Source organism: Nyctereutes procyonoides, unplaced genomic scaffold (assembly GCF_905146905.1).
Source record: "Nyctereutes procyonoides isolate TBG_1078 unplaced genomic scaffold, NYPRO_anot_genome, whole genome shotgun sequence".
Taxonomy (NCBI): domain Eukaryota; kingdom Metazoa; phylum Chordata; class Mammalia; order Carnivora; family Canidae; genus Nyctereutes; species Nyctereutes procyonoides.
In genome coordinates this window covers 25,616,240-25,637,898 of record NW_026575024.1, presented here as the reverse complement: position 1 = coordinate 25,637,898, position 21,659 = coordinate 25,616,240, and the positions used below count along the sequence as shown (strand labels likewise).

Here is a 21,659-nt window from a genome sequence, read left to right as displayed (position 1 = left end):
AAGGCTGAAATTAGGACTTGAGGGATCAGCAGGCTGTGGATGGGTAAGAGTGTGAGGAGGACATTCTAAGGAGGAATAGCCTAGACAAAGGACAAGCAAAGGCAGAAACAAAACTCTGGCATTGACTGTCCCAGAAACACTTACATGACCCTGTAACCCCAGGCTGCTTAGTATACTAAAAGGGCAAAACAAAAACAAAACAAAACAAAAAACAAACAAACAAACAAACAAAAACTGTGCAGGAGTAGCCTTAACAGCTGGCAATAGTTCTGGCCTGGGACTGGAGAGACTGAGGTGATGCTGTTTTGGGGCTGGAAGATAGGGCTGGGGCTGGAGGAGACCTTACCAAGCCCCTTCCAGCTCTGTCACCCTGACACTGAACTTCTTCACAGGACCTCTGGACATTTTCAAAGAGGTCTGGCCTTGGGCATGCATGAACCCCACACATGCCCATGGTGCATGAATGTGTGTGTTCATAGGGTTTGAGAAAACACTAAGACTGATTGTGTTTAACCCCAGACAGATCTTTAAAAATTGAATGGGATGAGAGAGAAAGAGATCCCGTTTTCATTTAGCAAATATGGATTGTAGGCCTCAGTGGTCTCCCTCTTCTCATCCTTCAGGTCTCAGCCTTAAATGTCAGACCACCCCACCTGACATGCCCTAGGTGAGCATGCAGGTGCTCACGCACATGCACACACACACACACACACACACACACACACACACACTTTATCCCACTCTATTGCCTCTCTAAGATTTAGGAGGAGCAGGACTATCTCTGCCATGTGTACTTTGTGGCCCGGTCTGCTGGGCACATAGTAGGTACTTAATAAGTGTGAGGTGAATGAATGAATGCAGGTATGGGCTCTGGCCAGGGACGCGGCCCCAGTAGGTACCCATCTCTGTGGGTCCATAGAGCCCTCAGTAGCCAGGCCTGCTGTTAGCAGGAGCCCAGCTGGAAGTCCCCTTCTCTGGGTGACACTGGCCAGGGCAGGCCCTGTGGTCCCTCCTTAATTCTTTTCAGCCACAGCTCAAACCTGCAATAAACACCTGGCCTCTGCTTGGGAGAATTTCAGGTCTTGGTAAGTAGGAGAGATGGATTTCTGGAGTCCAGGGATGGGGTGAGGTTTTTCTGGATACTTGAAGGGCCCGGGGAGGTCCTTATTCTGCTTTCTACTCACTGCCTATGAGACCTTGGGGGTGTGCTTCAGTTTCCCTTCTGGTGTGGCAATCTCAAGGGGCCTTCAGGAGCTGTGAGCTGACATTTCTGGAAATGAGACTGAGCGAACAAAGGGGTGGATACCCTTGGCTGTAGTGTCAGCATGGGGGAAGCAGAGGTCTCCCCCATTCCCATACTGTCGTGGGAGTTCCCAGTCCCCTGCGCAGCCCCAGCATTGTCTGGCACGGAGCTGCACTGGAACTTAGGAAAAACTGCAGCTGAACATCCCACCAACCCCATAATGGAGGCTGGTCAGAATGCATCATGTTTACAGATGGGGAAACTGAGGCTTAGACCTGGAAGCGACCTTCCTGGGGTGCCCCGGAGGCCCTGTGGTTAATCTGGACATTCTTTGACCCCTCTGGAAGTCAGTAGTGAGGTTTGCTGAACTGGCTGGGGGTCAGAGGCTCCTGGATCCCCAAGAGAACAGGAGGCCTGTTCTCCTCTGGAGCATGGGAGATCCCCAGGGCAACCAGGGTCTAGGAGGCACTGCACCCAATTCTGGCCCCACAGCACAGGTGGAGCCATGCTGTGGATCCTGTTTCTGGCACTCTGTGGCCTGCTGACCCACACCCGAGCTGACCCCGGGGCATTGCTGCGGCTGGGCATGGACGTCATGAACCACGGTGAGTTGGTGGGCCCGGGTGTGGGGTTGGGGGCAGGTAGCATGTGGTGCCCACTCCTGTTCGCATGGCCTTGAGCATCCCATGATCCTCAAAGTTAGCAGAAATGATACTATTCCTCCAATTTTACAGAGGAGGAACCCGAGGCCCAGAGAAATTGGGGTGTCTTGTCCAAGGTCCCTCTACAAGCTGGAGACAGAGCTGGAAATCCTGCTTCCCTGGAGTCTCTCCTGGCCCTGACAGTGGGCCTGGTGGCCATAAATGGGCTGTGGGGGAGACAGACAGGAGCCAAATCCCAGCTCTGCTAACAATGTGCTGTGTGACCTCAGGCAAGATGTTATTGCTCTGTGTTACTGTTGGCTCTTCTGTAAATGTAAAATGTAAAGAAATGTCAAATAGGGTGATTCGTCCTTGCCTGGGCAGATCAAATGAAATGTGAGATTAAAATCTCCTGGAGGGACTTGAGTAAAAGTTCTTTGCCACCACCTAGCTCGATGACTGCAAGGGACACGAGGTCACAGGCAAGTGCCAAGGGCTGACTCCAGCCTGGTATTTGGCCTCTCTGGGAATCAGCCTATATGGTTGTGCAGGTGTCTCTGGCACGGTGCCACTCGGGGTTGGGGCCTCCAGGCCCCGGCAACCAGCAGAATCTGCATCTTCAATAAGCTCTCAGATGAGTTCCCTAGTTGTACAGCCCTGAGAGTGGCTTGGCCACAGGATAAAGTCGACACTCCAGCTTGGGTTTCAGTGCCCCAGGAAACGCCCCCTGCAGACTGCTCCAGTCTCTGTCTTGTCCCTCCTGCCCTCCAGCCATGCTGAATTTCTCACTCTTGACTCACCATGCCGCCTTCTTCCCACTTCTCCACTTTTGCATTTTTTGTGCCCTCTGCCTGGAGTAGCCTTCTTTATGTCTTTGCTTCCTGGTGAAAATTCCTATCCCTCCTTCAAGGACCAACTGGAATGGCACCTCCTCCTAGAAGCCTTCCCTAGCTCTTCTCTTCCTGGCCCGAAGCTCTCCTGTGGCTCCTCCAGCTGTCTCTGTATTATGGTTCTTGTCACTTGTTACTGTTATTGCTGGTGACTGTCTCCCTCATGAGGCTGGAGGAAGGCAGGAGCTGGACATGTCTCATCTCTGGGTCTCCGGCTCACCCAGCCTGGGGCGGGGCGGGGGGTGCGGTGCGCAATGACTATGGGCACAGAGTACTGCCACATGTGAGAGGCCTGTGCCTGGGATGCCAGAAAGGTTGGCCCAGGACAGGAAAGCCATAGGGAGCCCAGCTAATTATCTCTCTGGGCACTGCCCCCCTTCCAGAGGTGCAGAGCGCCATGGATGAGAGCCACATCCTGGAAAAGATGGCAGCTGAGGCAGGCAAGAAGCAGCCGGGGATGAAACCCATCAAGGGCATCACCAAGTGAGCAGGAGAGGGGCTTCGGGGGTGGCAGGGCGAATGCTGTACCCAGGACCTAAGATGGCAGGAGGGAGAGCTGGGGCAGGGTTGGGGGCAGGGCCTGGGGTCTCTTCCTTGCTTTGCTATTGGCTTGCTGTGTGACCTCGGGTAGGTCACTGCTCCTGCCTGGACCTCAGTCATCCACTGGAGACAATTCCTGCCTCTTATGGGCAGGGTCATTGGGAAGAGGAAGTGAGGTTGAGAAGTCAAACTCCAACTCCCTGCGTGCCGCAGGGGCTCACTGAATGCATGTGAAACTGAATGAAACGTTCTCAAATGACAGAGCCAGAAAGGTATCAACCACCACCTAATGATGAGGCAAATTGGTTCCATTGCAAGTTCCCAATGGGATTGATTGGTAGAGGCTGCCTGGAATGACATGCAGGGGAGGGTGGGCTCTGAGCACTCTGCATTGAACAGACATAGATATAGACTGTGGCCTATTAATAATGTCTGCTGAGAGCTCAGGAATGGGGATGGGGTGGGATTTATTTTTGGGGGGGGTGGGATTTAGATGTGCCATATTTTTGTTATTTTGGATCTCAACTGGTGGTTCTCAACCAGGGGTGACTTTGCCTCCAAGGGACACTCAGCAATGTCTGGAAACATTTTCGGTTATCACAGCTTGCTGGAGTGGGTGGGTGGAGGTGAATCTCGTGCCTCTCATGGGTAGAGGTCAGGGATGCTGCTAAGCATCCTGCAAGACACAGGATAGCCCCTACGACAAAGAATTATTCTGTCCAAGATGTCAACAGTGGTACTGTTGACAAACCCTGATCTAAGCAAATCTCCCCATTTGGCAATGGGGAAACTGAGGCCCATAGAGGGGAAGGGCGAAGCCCAAGGTCACACAGCCAAGTGTCCCGACTCACACATGTATTTCTGACAAGTATTTCTGTGTACAAGCTGGTTCGTGTCCAGCCTTTGTGTTTCACAGCGGCGCCACAAGGCAGGCTTATCCCTGTGACATGGGATGGGAAATTTGCCCAAGAGTTCCCAACAAGGTGGTGGAGAAATGGGTTAAGGGCCTGGGTCTCAACAATGTGGTTCTCACTGCTGTGGATCTCTATCCCTTCCCAGTGTGAAAGTGAAGGATGTGCAGCTGCCTGTCATCACATTGAACTTCATCCCTGGGGTGGGCATCTTCCAGTGTGTGTCCACGGGCATGACCATCACTGGCAAGAGGTGAGTATGGCAGAGGAGGGGAGGGGGGGGGGAGGATGACCTTGTCTTACTCTTATGCGCACACTCATTGAGTACCTACTGTGAACCAGCTGGGTGCTGTGTTCTGAGACAGTCCATATTTGGTTCCTCCATTTGGTGGGAACCAGACCTGAGCACAGACGATCACAGACTGGTGATTCACGTAGGACAGAGGAAGCACTAGCAGTGTGTGGGGAATCAGAAAAGGCTTTGGGGAGATAATGAGAGCTGAATAGGGTTTTAAAGGACGTGTAGGAGTTCACCAAAGCAAGAGGGAACAAGAAAGACTGTTTTGGTGCCCTTGGGCAGCTCCCATCCTCTTCTCTGCCTGTGGGGGTGGTGCCTCACCCTTTCCCCTTCCCAGAGCTGCTGAGACCCAGAGCAAAGAGGAGGTAGGGATAGTGGCCACAGTGGCAAAGGTGTCCATGATGCTTGCTTGCCCTCCTTTCCAGCTTCATGGGTGGGAACATGGAGATCATCGTGGTTCTGAACATCACAGCCACCAACCGGCTTCTGCAGGATGAGGAAACGGGCCTCCCCATGTTTAAGAGCGAGGGCTGTGAGATCATCCTGGTCAGCGTGAAGACCAACCTGCCTAGCAAGTGAGGGGCTCTGGGTTGGGGGTGGGGTGGGAGCCACCCCTGCCCAGCAGCCCACTTCCTGAGCCACTGTACTTCCTTAGTCACGTCCCCATGTGTCCTGAGCCTAACTGCCTGCCATCTGTGCCCTGTCCCCATCTTCCGTGTCCAGCATGCTGCCTAAAGTAGTCAACAAGTTCCTGGATAGCACCCTACACAAGGTTCTTCCCAGCATGGTGAGTGCCCAGAGCAAGCCTCTACCCACGTCCATGGGGGTGCTCAGCCCCGGGGTTGGCAAGCATGTCTTCTTGTGGGTGTGACCCTCACTGACTGGCCATAGCGGAGGATTCTGAGGCTGTGGCTGGCTCGGGAGGAGAAAGTGCCTTGATCATCTAGTGATGTCTGCCATGAGCACCGAAGGAGGACATAGTGGCCTGCACACCACAGCTTGTCCACCTGCCTTGATTACCATTTGCTGGGGAACACGAGTCCCCGCTGATTTTACAGGCTGTGGTCAGGATCTCTGGGCTCTGCCCCTGACTCTCTGTGTGACTCGTGGGCTCGGTTCCTCTCTAGTCCTTGTCCCTCCAGGGCTCTTGGGTCTCCCCATGGAGTATCATTCAGCTGTGAGGAGTGAGACCCTCCACCAGGGGCCCCCTCAGCCCAGCACCTTCTCTGCTTCCAGATGTGTCCAGCCATTGACGCGGTCCTGGTGTATGTGAACAAGAAGTGGGCCAACCTGAATGGTGAGTAGCACTAGCCGTGCCTCGCTCCCACATGGAGAACATCAGGATGGCTGAGTTTTGAAGCCCCCGGTCCCCATTCAAGCACCTGCTCCAGGCCCAGCCTTGGGACTGAGGAGGTCTAAGGTCACAGTGTCTGTCTATCCCCTGACTTTCCAGATGGGAAGCCTGAGGGACTGGGGTTTTTGTCTTAGTCCTCTACCCAATCTTCTATCCATGATCATCCAGACTCCAAGGACAGCAGCCATGATGGGCTCACCCACAGACCTTCCACCCTGAATAGTAATCCTATAGTGATGACACCTGACTCTTTTCTTTGCCAAAGGGATCTACCGCCTCTGTTATCTCGAGGTTTAGAGTGTTCCCTAGTGGGGTGACAGGAAAGCCCAATGGCTGGGAAAGAAGAAAACTGGCTCATGAGCTCAGCAGTGTGGACTGGGACATTTTACTCCTCTGAGCCTCAGTCTGCGCATCTGTCAAACAGAGCCGGGAATCCTGATCACACCAGTCTATTGTGGGGACTGAGCTGCAACGCCCCTTAGGAAACTCTCAAGCTCTGTGCCTGCAGAGCAGTTCGGGGGAGTGGGATTCGCAGGCCAGGCACTATTGCCTCCATTCTACAGATGAAATTGTTGAGGCCCAGAGATGCTGAGCAGCTTGCCTTGGGTCACACAGAGGGCCAGGGTTCCTGGAACCCCAGCCAGCTCATGTGTCAGATGGTTGGTGGCAGTGTCTAGGACCTGTCCCCAAGTGGCCACCTCTTTGAGTAGAACCTCCTCTTGAACAGCCCCCATGCCCGTGGGTCAGATGGGCAGTGTCAAATATGTCCTGATGTCCATACCGACCACCACGGCCAGCTACATCCAAGTGGACTTCAGCGTAAGTGCCAGGGGGGCCACTGGGGAACTGGGTCTCACCAGCCTGCTTCTGCCAAGGAAGTGGCTGGACTGTGGTGTGGAGGGGGGGAGGTCCTTCAGGCCCTGGCAGACCGGGCCCACCATGAGAGTGTTCCCTGACACCAAAGCCTTCTCCCTCTGTCTGCTCTCAACATGAATCCTGAGTTCTGAGCTGACTTCCAGGACCTCTGACCCCACACTCACACCTTCTCTAAGGTGTGCTTCTCCCAATGAGCGGTCACCAGTTGTACAGATGGGAACACTGGGGCCCAGGGGAGGCAGGACTTGGCTAGGGTCTCACTGTGAGTTGGCTGCAGAGTTGGGTCCTCAGCCAGGTCTCCAGAACTCCAGGTGAGATGCCTCTTCCAGGAATGGGCAGAAAATTCCCACAATACCATCTTCCTGTGAAGTCTTCCTCCAGTGTGGTTGGTCTTCCCCCACGTTGTTTGCCATTTACCTCCTTCTGAGAATAAACAGAAAACACCTCTTTGTAATGAGCACTCTAACTCAACAGTCAGATTAACTGGGGTTACTTAAACAATCCCATGAGCAACGATCCATGGCATAGTAACTGATTCTCTTATCCTCATGGGCTTCAGTTACCCCTCTGTACACTGAGAGGATAGTCTGCTCTTGGCTCTACCATCTAGTGACTTGCTGACCTGGGGGCTGGTTTGAGTGCCGCTTAATTTGGAGGACAGTCTTGCCCCAAGCCACAGTCCTTCACAGCCAAGGCTGAGCATCTCTTTCCCTGCTCCCTCCCACAGCCTGTGGTGCAGCAGCAAGAGGGTAACACCATCCAGGTTGCTGATGATGGGGAGGTCTTTGAGTTCCCCGAGGACTATGCTGAAGGTTCCTCACAGCTGCTGCTTTCGGCCACCTTCCTCACCACAGAGCTGGCCCTTCTGCAGAAGTCTTTGGATGTTTATGTCCAGGATACGAAGGTGAGCTGCCCTGTAATTAAAGTCCCTGACTGGTGGATCTGTTCTGAGAATTATCCTGGGGTTCTGGCAGGCAAGACTCGGAGATCCAGGACTTATTTGGGTTTCTATCATCAGGTTGCTCCAACACCCACCATCTCTCTGTCCATGTAACCACCATCTACTCATTCATCCATCCAACTGTCCATGCAAGCAGATATTTATCCATCAGCCTACAACTCTCATGCACTGGCCATCAATCCATCTTCTTTTTATCCAGTCATCAGTCACTCATCCATTCATCTTGCTATCATGTATTCATGCCCTAGACTCTATCCTTCCAGCTAGCATCCATCCACCCTTAATATCATCCACATCTAGAACAGGATCTGATTCTACTGAATAAGTAAGTCTGTACATCTGTCCTTAACTACCTACTCATCTACCCAGCCAACTCTCCATTATCCTTCCTCCTACTCCTCTATTCATTCATCCATCCTTCCATCTATCATCACTGATCCATCCATTCATCCTCTCATTCATGCACCCACCATCCATCCATGTACTTTCTGATCCATCCTTCCACCTATCAATCCATTCTTTATACACTTTCCCATCCATTTATCAGACCATTCCACATCTTTTTACCCACTCATCTTCCCATCCATCATTCCTTTGATACCTCCACCCATCTGTCCACCTGCCCATCTATTACTTGTTCTCCTACATAAGTGCTCATCCAACCATTCATACATCCACTTAGCACTCATTTGTTGATCCATTTCTCCATTCATCTATCCACTCCCAAATCCATCTGCCCATACTCCTCTCATACATTACATTCATCCATTCTCCCATCTGTCTGCCACTTTTTCATCCAACATTTCCTCAGCATCTGACTTTGTCCTAAGAGCCATGGACATTGGGATGTGTAAGCCACAGTCTGGTCTACCCAGGAGTTCTTATCTACTTAATCACAGAGTGATAATATGATGATGGAGAGAACCTCAGAGTGCTTACCTTATAGAGTCAGAGGAGGTGTCTGTTAGAATGGGTGGGGGAAGGCTTCAGAAATCCTAATCTTGCTTTTATTTTACAGATTGGTCAGCTGCCCCCACAAACCACAAAGACACTGGCTGCCTTCATCCCTAAAGTGAGTGCCCTGACTCCCTATGATCACCACACTTCCCCTGCCCTATTCTCCTGTTGAAGGCACAAGGGATTTGAAAGGCAGCTTTTCAAGGCCACATTTCCCTTGTCTGGTGTGAAATCATCCTGACTTCTCCATAAAGTACTCTTTGGGTTCAGCATAGAAACAGTTCAGCTTTTGTGAGTTGTACTTTCTATGTTTGATAAGAGCCAGACTGCTTGTTTTGCCTCTTTTATTTCCTGATAGACACATCCCAGCCCTTGCAGGTCATGTTTCCTGTGTCCAAGGTAGCAATCACCTATTTCATGATGGACTCCTGGTTTCAACAGACACCCCTCGTCTGAGGGTGGGCCTTGAGGAGTGTCCTGGTTTCTGTAGGTAGCTAAAGCCTATCCCAAGCCAAAGCCGTTGATGACTCAGATCAGGATAAACAAGCCCCCCAAGGTCACCATGAAGACAGGCAACAGTCATCTGCACCTCCATGGCACCCTGGAGATGTTTGCTGCTCGGCGGCGGGGCAAGGCCTCTGTATCCCTCTTTCTCCTGGAAACTGTGAGTAGAATCTGTTTCCCATTTAGGCCCCACCTTCTGGATATTCAAAGCTGGAATGTAGGATTTTCGTTGATAGCCAAGTAATGGATTAAAAGATCCTTAATTAATCCCAATTATGTGATCCTGATCCTGGGAGCTGTCACCTGATGTCTGATCCTTGGCTCTGCCACCTAACCTTTGAATGGCTAGAAAGATCAACAAACTGAGAGTCAATAGTTGAATCCTTTCTTTCTCTCTCCTCTCTCCCTCCCTTTCTTCTTCTTTCTCCCTTCTCTTCCCCCTTTCCTCCCTCCAACATTCATTAGCATCTACAAAGACTGAGAAGAGTTCACCCAGGGCAATATGGGAACCTAGAAAGATCCCAAATCTAGATGAGGAAATCACAGAGGACTTCCCAGAGCAGGAGTTGCCTGAGCTATGTTTTGAAGGTTGAACAGGAGCTGGCCAGGGAAAGGGTTGATGCTGGGGAGGCTGCTAATGGAAGACACTCCAGGTAGAGATCACAGGATGTACAAAGCCTGGAGCAGTAACATGGTGTGCACAAGGACCAGTAATGTGCCAGATATTTTTGAGATTCCTGTCCTGGGGCAGGTACAGAGAAGATGGGGAGCCTGGGCTGGGGGCACGAGGAGACTACTGGACTCCGTTCTTGAAGGTGGGCTGGGCAGAGAGGAGGACTACTGGTTTGCCATGGCGTGGTGCTGGGAAGGTGGTAGAGCCCCTGGTTTTACCAGCCCTTATCCCACTGCCTTCTTTCTGCTCTTGCCCCATCCACCTCCTGCCAGCACTTCAACCTGAAAATCCAGTACTCAGTTCATGAGAACCGGCTGCAGATGGTCACCTCTCTGGACAGGTAGGAGTCTGCTGCCCATCCTGGTGCGCCTGTTCCCCTGCATGGGCATCACCAACAGCACTTGGTTTTCTGCTCTAGGTTCTTCCTGGCACCGGTTCCAGAACCATTCGGGTTCATCCAGCATGGTCCACACTGCCAGGCTGCTCTGGCCATATGCCTTTTCTAGAATCCCCAATAGCTCCCCCTCATCTGCATGATCTTTTCTCAAATCTTAGCCTGGCACTCAAGGCCCTTATCAAACTCTCCCATCTCTACTCCCCCTCTTCCACGAGGCTCTTGCACAGTGAGTCTGATCATTGATCATGGGTCCCTATCTCCTCTTCCACTGATAGACTTTTGCCTGTGTCATCCAAATGCCACCTGCCACTAAGCACCCCCCTCAAATGCCACCTCCTCCAGGAAGCCTGTCCTTCTACTAATAACAGCTAGCATTTATAGAGCTGTCTATATGTGAGGCACTGGCTCCATATATTATATTCATTATCCTACTTCAACATCATGCTTTCACATCCAGTTACTCATTACTTTTTATATTTGTCTTAATCTTTGAGCTGACTTGTCTCAGTTTAGGATTCTTTTAGCACAAGAGACAATTCCAACTTAACTCGGAATTCCCCAAAAGGGAATCTTTGGGCTCACATAACTGAAAACTCTAGGGGTATATCTTAATTTCAGACATGACTGGATCTTAGGTGCACAAAGTCCTCAGGATATCCCTCCTCCCTTGGTCTTTGCTGTCCAGTTTGTTGGCTAAATTCTCTTGCCAGGTGGTGGCAAAGGGACCCCAACACCAAGAGAGGCCTCTTGTCCAATAGTTCTCACTGTTATGAAGGCTCTTCTCATTGGTTTAGCAGGGATCACATGATCCCTAAACTAATCACTGACTCCAGAGATGGAATGCTCTGATTGGCCAGGTCTGGGGCTCTGCATGTCTTGGCATGAGAGTGGAAATGGGGAGATCTGCTACTGGTATAGAGAACAGAATTTGAGACGATAAAGTTGCCAGATGACCATCACATTGCCTGTTGTGATACCATCATGTATTAGTGCTTACTGGAGGCTGCGCAGGGGAGGGGGGTAGTTACATGAAAAGTCCTAATCCTGTGTCCTGCAAGGATATGAGGCTGACTCGTTGGGCAGCAAACCTCTGCATACCTGGCCTTGGCCAACAGCACAGATATGGCTGGGGGTCTCAGAGGGAAGAGTCAGGAACAATGAGAAAAGGAAATGTTTTGAGCTGTAGGAAACAAAATGGGCTGTGATGAAAGGTGATGAGTGTCTGTCATAGGAAGCATCCAAGCAGGGGTTTATGAGCACCTGGTCTGAAGGCCGTACTGGAACTTCTGCACCAGGGAGGGGTTGTAGGTGTTTGAGATCCCCTTTATCCAGGGCCATGAGTGTGGCTTTGACTGTCCTGCCCACTCTTTGTCCCCCCACAACCTCATGCAGATTACTGAGCCTATCGCGGAAGTCCTCATCGATTGGTGCTTTCAATGTAAGTATCTCAAGTGCTTCTTTTCTGGTCTGGTTTGAGGGCATGACTGTGCCTATTCTTACCTGCCACTGCAGGTGTGAGCCCTGAAAAGGAGGTCAAGTGAATAAAGCAGCTCACTGTAGGACTTGGGGCAGCTGATTTGCTGTGTCACTCTGGGAAAGTCATTTAGCCTCTCTAAGTTCATCTTCTTCTCTGGATAGACTCTGGACATCTCCCTGGATTTATTTTATTTTATTTTATTTTATTTTATTTTATTTTATTTTATTTTATTTTATTTTATTTATTTTATTTTATTTTATTTTATTTTATTTATTTTTCCTGGATTGATTTTAATAACACTGTCATGCATAGTAGCAGCCTGGACTGGCTTGGTTGGCCCAGCTATCATTTTTATTAGTCTCTGTAGCCTCAGGACCTAAGACAGAGCCTGACCAGTAGGCACCGAGAATAATAATAACAATAATAGCACTTCCTGGGCACTTCCGCTGTGCTTATGCAAACTTGCTGAATCCTTCTGCATAGGTACTATTATATTCCACTTTCACGGATGGGAAAACTGAGGTACAGAGAAGTAGTGAATGAATGACTGATTGAAACTGCTGAGTTTTCTGTAGGAGCAAAATGGGGTCCATAGGTCACCCACTGTGTCCCAAATTCCTCCGTGCCTGCACCATGACCCAAGGCCCATATGTCACTCAATAGGGACTAAGTGGAGATGTAGGTCATCAGCCTACAGTCAGACAGGGTCCAGTGCAGTTTTGATGCTAGGTGGACATCTGATGTCTCTATATTCATTCCTGTGGTCTCCAGACCCAGCTGAAGTGAGGGCTGCAAGAATCTGTTGAATTGAATTGAACAATGGGATGTGGGTATGCTCGCCTTCCCTCTTACCCCCAGGAGAAGAAACTGACTGACTTCATTACTGACTATCTCCGGGAAGCGTACGTCCCAGTCGTCAACGGTGAGGGCTCAAACAGGCTTTGATTTTGTTGGTGGCAAGAAGCGCTGCAAACAGGAGGGGATGCCACCTGGGTGGTCTCAAAGCCCCTTCATTGATCCCAGATACAGGAGGCGAAGAGGGAGTGGGTGGTCATTGCTGGGTCTTTGATGTTGTCTCAATGTCACCTGCTTGGGGCCAAAGGCCCCTCCCACAGTTTGGGACACTTGGCTTTTTTTTCCCTTTTATTTATTTATTCATGAGAGACAAACACAGAGAGGCAGAGACACAGGCAGAGGGAGAAGCAGGCTCCTCGAGGGGAGCTCAATGTGGGACTCGATCCCAGGACCCCAGGATCACAACCTGAGCCGAAGGCAGCTGCTCAACCACTGAGCCACCCACGCGTCCAGAATCCTGGGCTCTTGACTCCATACCATGAGTCAGATCTTGGTCCAGACCTGGAATGTGAATACGTGGAGATCAGGCTCCTGTTCTCTATGCCTGGGCGCCTGGCAGATGTCATGAATGAATCCCTGTGCTCTTTCCCCGCTGCTCTGTTCTGGGTGGCCAAGGAGTGGCTTAAAGGAGTAATCAGTCAACTGCAGAGCAGCCACCTAAAATGACTCTGTGCTTCTCAGATGTGCTCCAAGTCGGGTTCCCACTTCCGGACTTTCTGGACATGGATTACAACCTGGCAGAGCTGGACCTAGTGGAGGTGAGGAAAGGAGCCAAGGAAAGGAGTCAGTCAGTGCTTTTGGCCAATGAGTGCTGAGCGAGAGCCTGCCTCTCACAGCCTAGAGGGAGGAGCCTTGAGAAGGGCAGGGGCCATCAGTACGATCCTGCCACTCCCTTGAGCAAGACTCTGCCCCTCAGAACCTGGGCTTCCTTTGGCCAGGGGCTCCCCAGAGGGAAACCTGAATTCGGCTACTTTCCTTTTCTGGCACCCAGGGCAAATAACATGACCTTTATCTGTTGCTTAAAATAGGGATGTTAATATGGGTGTATCCACCTCAGAGAGCTATTGAGATAATTTACCTAAAGTCATACGGTAAGTGTGTAATGAATATTAGCTTTACGTACTATGCCACGTATTGTGCTGGGGGTGTTAAATGTACATTTTTCTCGTTTGATCTCTCCACTCTGGGAGGTAGGGATGCTGTCCCTACCTGACTGTCGAGAAAACTGACATTAGAGACATGAAGGGCCACACACAGGTCTATCTAGTTTATCCTCTGCTCCTACACACCACCCTGGCTTCCATTTCCCGGCCACTGACCTGAGCCATCACTTCCTGTGTGGAGGGTAGCCCCTGCCCATAGTCCCTCACCCCACCTGGCCCTTTGTTTCCTTCCAGAATGCTCTGGTCCTGAAGTTGAAGCTGAACTGACAAGGGCAGGATTTGTCTGCCAGCTGCCCACGCACCACCACCCAGCTGCACCCTCTGGAGGAGCCCCATCTGGAGCCTGTGGGCCCGGCCCTCTACGGCCAGTGGCCTCCTCCTTTGATAAGGAGTGAGCAGGACAGGCCTGGGCTGGGCCTTGGCAATAAACAGGAGAAAGATCTTCATGAACATCTGATGGTTCGATCTCTTTATTTGTAGTAAACTGACATCTGCTTCAAACTTGCCCTTCAGTGAATTTTGAGGTATCAGACCAGCTTGGGGTCTGAAGGATGCTGGTCACAGCCTGGGGGGCAGGCATGGGCATATATGAAGTGCTTGCTGAATGCCATGCTCTGGGCTTTACTTGTACCATCTCATTTCGTCCACTGAATCACTCATGCAACCATGACCGTTCCCACTTTACAGATGAGGAAGTAGAGGCGCAGGGCTAACTCCCTTCACCAGGTCACACAGCTAGCAAGCAGCGGAGCTCCTCTCAGCCCATCTCAGCTGCTTGCCCCACATCTTGTGTTTAGGATGGCCTGTACACAGGGAGCCTGCAGAAGCCCAGTGTGTTTCCTGGAACTCTCCTGAGTCAGCCAGTCCAGTCCTCACAACACTTGAGGAAATGTGAGGACTGTACCCATTTCATGGATGAGGAGACTGAGGCTCAGAGAAGTAGAACATCTGGCCCAAGGCTACCTGGCAAGTTAGGGGACAGGGCTGGCATTGGAATTTGGGTTCTTGGGCCAGTCCGCAGGGATTCAAATCCTGGCTTTACCTCCTCACTACTATGTGCCCTGGGCAAGTCCCTTCGCTTCTCTGTTTTCTCACCTGTAAAACGGGAATGATGACAGTACCGACTTCTGTGACAGTACCGACTTCTATTAAAACCCTTCCTAGGGTTTTAATAAATCAAATGATAAAAAGTGCTCATTAGCGCAGTGCCTGGCACACAGTAAGTGCTCAATAAATGTTAGTCTTTTTTTTTTTAATAAATGTTAGTCTTGATGAGTTTTTGAGGCTGAGAGAAATGTGAACAAGTGTATGTGGTCGAAGTTGGAGAGAGGGTGCTAATTGTGAATGACCAAGTGCAAGCTCATGTGTCTGTGAGCACCTGTCAATGTATAAACATTGAATAAGCAGCCAATGGATCAGGACAGACGGGAGGGTCCAGTCATAGAGGTTCGTGTGTGAAAAGATCTCTGGTGTTCACCCGTGTGTGTGTGTGTGTGTGTGTGTGTGTTTCTGTATATGGAGCCTGTGCCAGGGGCATTTCCACATCTCACAGACATTCTTGTGTGAGGACCAGCTCCCAGTATTTGTCATATCTTCCCTTAGAAGCAATCACGCTTCTAAGATTGGCACCGCTATTTGTTCTCTAAATTGACTCCTTTTAAAAGCAAATGTTGTACACTTTCAATTTCCACAAGGTTATATGTCAAGTATATTTCAATTAAAAATAAAGAAATAAGAAATAAAAGTAAATGTATGCTTATACATAATAAAATGAATAATACATTTTAAAATAAGTCTATTCTACATGGACCCTAAAAATCAGTGTCATTTGCTAGAATGTAAAAAAAAAAAAACCAACCCATAACTTTGAAAAAAAAAATGTACATAAGGGGTGATCAACTGGCGCTCCAGCCCTGGAAATCACTGGGTTGGTAGCCGTGTGTCTGTTAGAGTGTCCTAGTCTCCCGGGGAGCGAGTCTTTGTATGTGGGGGGTCTGGGTGGGTCTGTGAAGGTGGGGCTCCATGTCTGTGGGTAGTATGGTGTAGCCAGAGGTCTGGTCGGGAAGCCAGCACTCCCAGAGCCTGTGGGGCCCTGGCAGGTTTGCCCTGGGCCCAGCCTGGCCCAGACCCATGCCACAGAGGAGGGCGGGCCCTCCGTCGCAGTGGCCCAGATACCAGAGCTGTCTCCTTGGCCCCCGCCACAGGCCTAATCCCATCACCCATCATTTCTCCAGTGCTGGTACAATGGCAGCATTGAGGCAGGCCTGGCAGATAGAGAGGCCTGGGCGATCTGGGGGTGGCTGAATGCCTACCCTGGGCATGCCAGAGACGCCCCTCCACTCCCCCAGTCCCGCCCTCGGATGTTCCTACAGTATGCTTATGGCCATCTGAAGCCTCGTTGCCAACCTCCCCAGGCCAGTGCTCAGATGGAGAAACCAAGGCACAAATCTGTGAGAGTCAGCAGGCCTGGGCTCTCACCTTGGTATGACCAGGGACACAGTGTGTGGCCTTGGACAAACGACAGCTCTTCTGTGGACCTCAGTCTTCCCATCTGGGGAATGAAAGGGCTCAGATGCTCTCACCTCTAATCTGATTTCAACATTTTCTGAGCGGTCAGTTACCTGCGATCCCTGGGGGAAATGAGGGGCTGGGCTGGCAAGGGAAGCCCTGTGCCCATAAATACTGCTCACCTTCTGTTCTCTCCCAGCCTTTTTTATTTTTTATTTATTTTTTATTTTTTAAAGATTTTATTTATTCATGAGACACACACACACAGAGAGAGAGAGAGAGAGAGAGAGAGAGAGGCAGAGACACAGGCAGAGAAAGAGGCAGGCTCCATGCAGGGAGCCTGATGTGGGACTCGATCCCGGGACTCCAGGATTACACCCTGGGTCGAAGGCAGGCGCTTAACCCCTGAGCCACCCAGGGATTCCCCCATCTCTCCGAGCCTTGCATGAAGAAGTGGAAGTTCAGAGAGGTGAAGTGACTGGCCTAAGGGCACACAGGCATGCAGATGGAATATGAACCCTGTCTGCCTGAGTCTGAGTTTCCTCCTTCCCTGTCCTCCACAGTCAGCAGCGGGATGCATCATCCTCCTATAAAGAAGCCAAGGTCTGAGGGCACCTGGGTGGCTCAATGGTAGAGCATCTGCCTTTGGCTCAGGTTGTGATCCTGGGGTCCTGGGATCGAGTCCCACATCAGCGCCCCCACAGGGAGCCTGCTTCTCCCTCTGCCTATGTCTCTGCCTCTCTCTCTGTCTCTCTCATGAATAAATAAAATCTAGAAAGAAAGAAAGGAAGAAAGGAAGGAAAGAACCAAGATCCAGAGAAGGTGTGTGATTGGCTTGAGGTCACAGAATGAGAAAGAAGAGGGTCTTTGATTCAGGTTTCTGAACCTGGGCCCACAGCTATTGATTCCGAGGCCTGCCATGTAGCCCAGCCCTGGGAAGATGAACATCACACAATGTTCCCCAAATCTGTGTCCACCTCAGTCACCACTCATCCTGCCTTCTCTTGTCCCAACCCACTCTCAACTCTGGGAAGACCTCCCGGGATTTTGCCATCATCTCAGGCACCTCGAGCACCCTTTCTTAATGTCTTAAAGTCCATTTTCAGGATATTTGTCCTCAGAGTCAGATGGCTCAGGTGAGGGTGGGCACCTAATTTGCAGATGGGGAAATTGCAGCTCTGTAAGGGAAGTCACTTGACAGTAACAGAGTTGGGGTTTGAACCCTGGAATTCTGGCTCCAGCCTGCACTCTAGGAGCAAATGCCTTTGGAGTATTTGTCCTTTGCAAGTCCCTCCCATGCTTTAATCCCTTCCTTGGCTCCCCATCACCTTCAGCAGGGCTCTTCATATGGCTGCACATCAGATTGCCCCCAGAGGCTTGTTATACCTGCCAGTTCCCAGGCCCCTCACCCCTGGCCTCCTAGGTCATGGTGGTAAGGTGGGGCCTGGAGATATGTATATCAGTTCCCATGGGCAGAACCAATGACTTGACTTGGGTGCCTGGGCCCCAGCTTGCGGGTGTCTGGGGGTGTTGATGGTGATTGGAGTCTTCTCTGGGGCAGAGTCTAGAAGGAAGGTTGGCAGGTAAGGCAAGTCAGACTAGATAGCACTTTTCTCTCATCCAAGGGGCCAGGCTGGTTAAAACGGGGAGTGTTAGTCAGATGGCCTTGCTGGCCTCCTGGTAAGCTCTGGCCAGTGGCTTCCCCTTCAGCGCTGTGGCTCTCTGAGTATAGGACAGGGAGGAATGAGAATGCTGATCCCATGGGCCATTGGGGGAGATTTGATGGGTTCATACTTCAGTGTCTTGCACATGGCGAGTGCTAGCTTTGCCTCCTCTTCCTTCAGATAAGTGTCTTACAAACGCTGGAGATGCCCAGGTGAGGACAAGGAGCAGCAGTGCCCTCCCAGACTGCCGGCGGGAGCACCCAATGGCAGAGCCACCTTGGAGAGCCCTGGCGGTATCTGGGGAAGCTACTCTTGCGCACACACCACTGCGCTCCAGCAATCCCACTCCTGGCTAGTTACCTGAGAGAAATGAAAAATGAAAACATAGGCCCACACGAAGACTTGACAAGAATCTTCCAAGCAGCTTTATTCATAATCGGCAACAACTGGAAAGCCCAGGCACCTCTAGCAGGAGAATGGATAAGCAAACTGCGGTGTGTTCGCGTGCCGGAGCAGTATACAGCAAAGAAGAGCACATCATCACATCACACGACATGAGTGGATTTCAAAGACACGGAGCCTGAAGGAAGCCACACACAAAACGGTATCCATGTGCGACTCCACGCACGTCCCCTGAAGAGCCCCCGGAGCTCATCCCTCGTGTTGGAGGTCAGGACCGTGGTTATCCTCAATGGGCAATGACTCCGAGGGGACACAAGGGGCTTCTGGAATACTCAGTTTGTAAATATTCATCAAGCTGTAACTTAGATCTGGGCCCTTCTCCGTCTGTGCTTTCTATTTGAATAAAAAGTTCGTTGTTAAAAAGTGGTGTGATTGAGTCACCTGGCTCAGCAACCAAAGTGATAAGGATGAAGACTGTAAGAGTAGGGGTTCTGAGGTTATCGGGTGAATGAGGCAAAGACCATCCCTCCTCCCCATCTCACCAGGCTGAGGTTCCAGGCCCCAGGCAGGAGACAGAGCCACGAACATCCAGAAACAAGGCAATAGACCTCCATGTCACGGACCCCGACAGAAGGAATCCCAGGGGGCTGTGAACCACAGCCAGCTTGGGAGCCCGGAAGGCTTCCTGGAGGAAGGGATGCCTGAGCCAGTACCTGCAGAAGAATGGCAAACAAAAGCCAAAGTCTCTAAATCCATACAGTAACGTTCGAGCCCCATCACCTCCTGGAGCACATGTTCCCCGCTGCCCTTCCCTCTGCCTGGTGGGCTCTTCCCCAGAGATCTACCCAGCCCACTCCCTCTCCGCGGCAGGTCAAAGGCACACCTGCTCTCATCCGATGCCTCCTCTGACCACCAGATTGAAAATTGCACCCACCCCTGCTTTATTTTTGTCATTAGCCTCTGACTTATTATGTCATGACTTTATCTGGTCCCTTCAGAGCTGCACAGTCCAATAGGATGACAATAGCCCTACAAGACAATTGAGCGCTTAAAATGTAGTGAGTCTAGATTTGGTGTGCTGTCAGTAGATTTTGCAGACACAGTGTGAGAAAAAGAATATAAATCATCTCATTAATAATTGTATATTGATTAAATGTTAAATGATAATATTTTGGATATATTGGGTTAAATAAACTGTATCATTAAAGTGAATTCACTTGTTTCTTTTTACCTTTTTTTTAAAAATGTGGCTACTAGAGCATGTAAAATTGCACTATAGTTCTATTGATCATCTCCTTTGGGGTGGGGGTTTGTTCCTTCTGTTTATTGCTGTATCCCCAACACCTAACAAATAATAGGTACTCCAAGAACACCTACTGAAGGGTGTGTGAAATAATGTATGAATGGATGGATGGGTGGATGGATGGGTGGATGAATGAATGGATGGATGGAATGATGATGGATGAAAGAATGAACTTCTCTTCACCATCATTGGCACCAGCCTCAGGAAGGGGAGAACCTGTTCTGGAGCCTGGGGGACACTGGGTCTTGGGAGGTGGGGGGTGGAGTTGGTGCTCAGAGTTCCTCTCTCCAGGACCCATGGCCATCTCCATGGCCCTTTCCTTGCCAGGCAGGGGATAGGGTGGCAGAGGGTCTTCCTTTCTTCTCTCCCTGGACTAGATGGGAGGCAGGACAGATTCTGCACCATCAGGGTGGCCCTTGGGGAACCCTGGAGAGAGACTCCATAGGTGAATGCCCCATCCTGTTCCCAGCTCTGGGAGGAGGTGGCTGCCTCTGCAGCCCCACACCTTCACTCCCGCCCCCAGGGCACTAACCCCAGCCCCAACCCACTCTCCCTCCTCTCTCCCCTCAGAAGGAAGGCTTAGCCTAGGTCCACAGGAAAAACCACAATTTGCTTCTGACATAACACATTGACGGATTTCTGGCTGCTGTGCCCCCTTTGTGTACTCAGAGCTGTTGTGGGCATATAAGGGCTGCCCCCAGGCTCAAGAGGGTGGAGGAACTGGCAAGAGGCTGGGAACCTCCACCTACCCCTCGTGGAGCTGCAGGTGTGGGTAAGGCAGCCTGTGGCGGCCCCAGCCTTATTCTGATCCCTAACTATTGACCCTGCGACCATCCTGCTGTCCCATCTGAATAATGGGCACAGAAAGAATGTACTGAAGAGGGCACTAGGGCTACCTGGAAGGTGATGGGAGAAAAAGCCCATTTTACAGATGGGAAATTGGGGCTCAGGCAGGGGCAAAGGCAGGGATGGGTGGGCTGAGGACAGAACGGTCCTATGAACAAGGCTTAAGGGGTGCCCATTTTTCTTTAGGCCATAGAAACCAACTGGTTTCCCATTGTGGGAATGTTTCCTTCTGTTAGGGACCCTTCCATAAGGTTACAGGGAGCCTCTCTGGAACAAGTTTTGGAGAAAGAAGACAGACACTGCTGAGATTCTATAGTGCATATGGCACCCACAGGTACCTTTGTGCAAGTGAGGAAAAGTGCCCCTCAGGGCAGACACATCCTGTGTCAAGCCAAATGGTTGGCTACTGAAGCGGAGCTGGATTTCCACCCACTCTGGCCCCCTCAGCAAGCACCCATCCAGCACACAATCATGCATGGAGGCCCCAGACACAGTCCCTGACGTCATGGAGTTTACAGAGATGGCAAGCAAGGACACAAACACATAATATATTTTGTAAATTGTCATAGCCCCTTAAAATAAATATTCTGAGTGATGTTTAGCAGCTAACAAACTTCTTTAGATAAAGGAAAGGAGGGAGGCCTTTTCAAGCTGGTGACATTTATTCAGAACCTGAGATGAGGAGTCAGTTGTGCAAAGAACCAGGGAAAGAGTCTTCCTCATGGAAAGAACAGTATGTGCAAAGGACCTGAGGTGGAAAGGGACTTGGCATGTTTAAGCCCAAGGAGGTCGAAAAGGCAGGCAGGGATCTAGTGGGTAATGGCAAGAAGCTTGGGTTCTATCCCAAGGGCAGTGGGGAGCAGGATTTATGTAGAGGTTACATGAGGGATTAGATGGGTATGTGAGCTGTCTTGGCAGTCACTCCATAGAGATAAGTCCCATCCTATGAAATTGGTAAGTTAGCAATGTTCTCGCCTTCCATCTCCTTCCTTCCAACATGGAAAGATAGTGGGAAAGGAAATGGGACATGTTAAATAGTGGGTCTCCAATCAGCCACATCTTCTAAAATGGCCTCAGGAGCCAATGGGAAAGCAGGGTCAGGAAGCGAAACTCCCATCCTGCTGTCCCAGAAAGGAAGGCTCCTCTGTCACTCTCCTTCAGAGACCTAGCAGGTCCAGGTTCAGAGGGGATCCAGA

At 50.8% G+C, this 21,659-nt stretch overlaps 1 protein-coding gene across 1 annotated transcript; it reads left to right on the top strand.

Moving 5' to 3' along the window:
* Positions 1-1,748: 1,748 nt before the first annotated feature.
* BPIFB6 (BPI fold containing family B member 6) lies at positions 1,749-14,007 on the top strand. The gene is made up of 15 exons (XM_055342813.1): positions 1,749-1,848; positions 3,158-3,257; positions 4,374-4,478; positions 4,949-5,098; positions 5,247-5,310; positions 5,760-5,820; positions 6,605-6,696; positions 7,481-7,657; positions 8,733-8,786; positions 9,162-9,335; positions 10,121-10,188; positions 11,638-11,683; positions 12,581-12,644; positions 13,259-13,335; positions 13,975-14,007. Exons 1-15 carry the CDS (start codon positions 1,749-1,751, stop codon positions 14,005-14,007), a joined length of 1,365 nt encoding a protein of 454 aa, XP_055198788.1.
* The last annotated feature ends 7,652 nt before the right edge of the window (positions 14,008-21,659 follow it).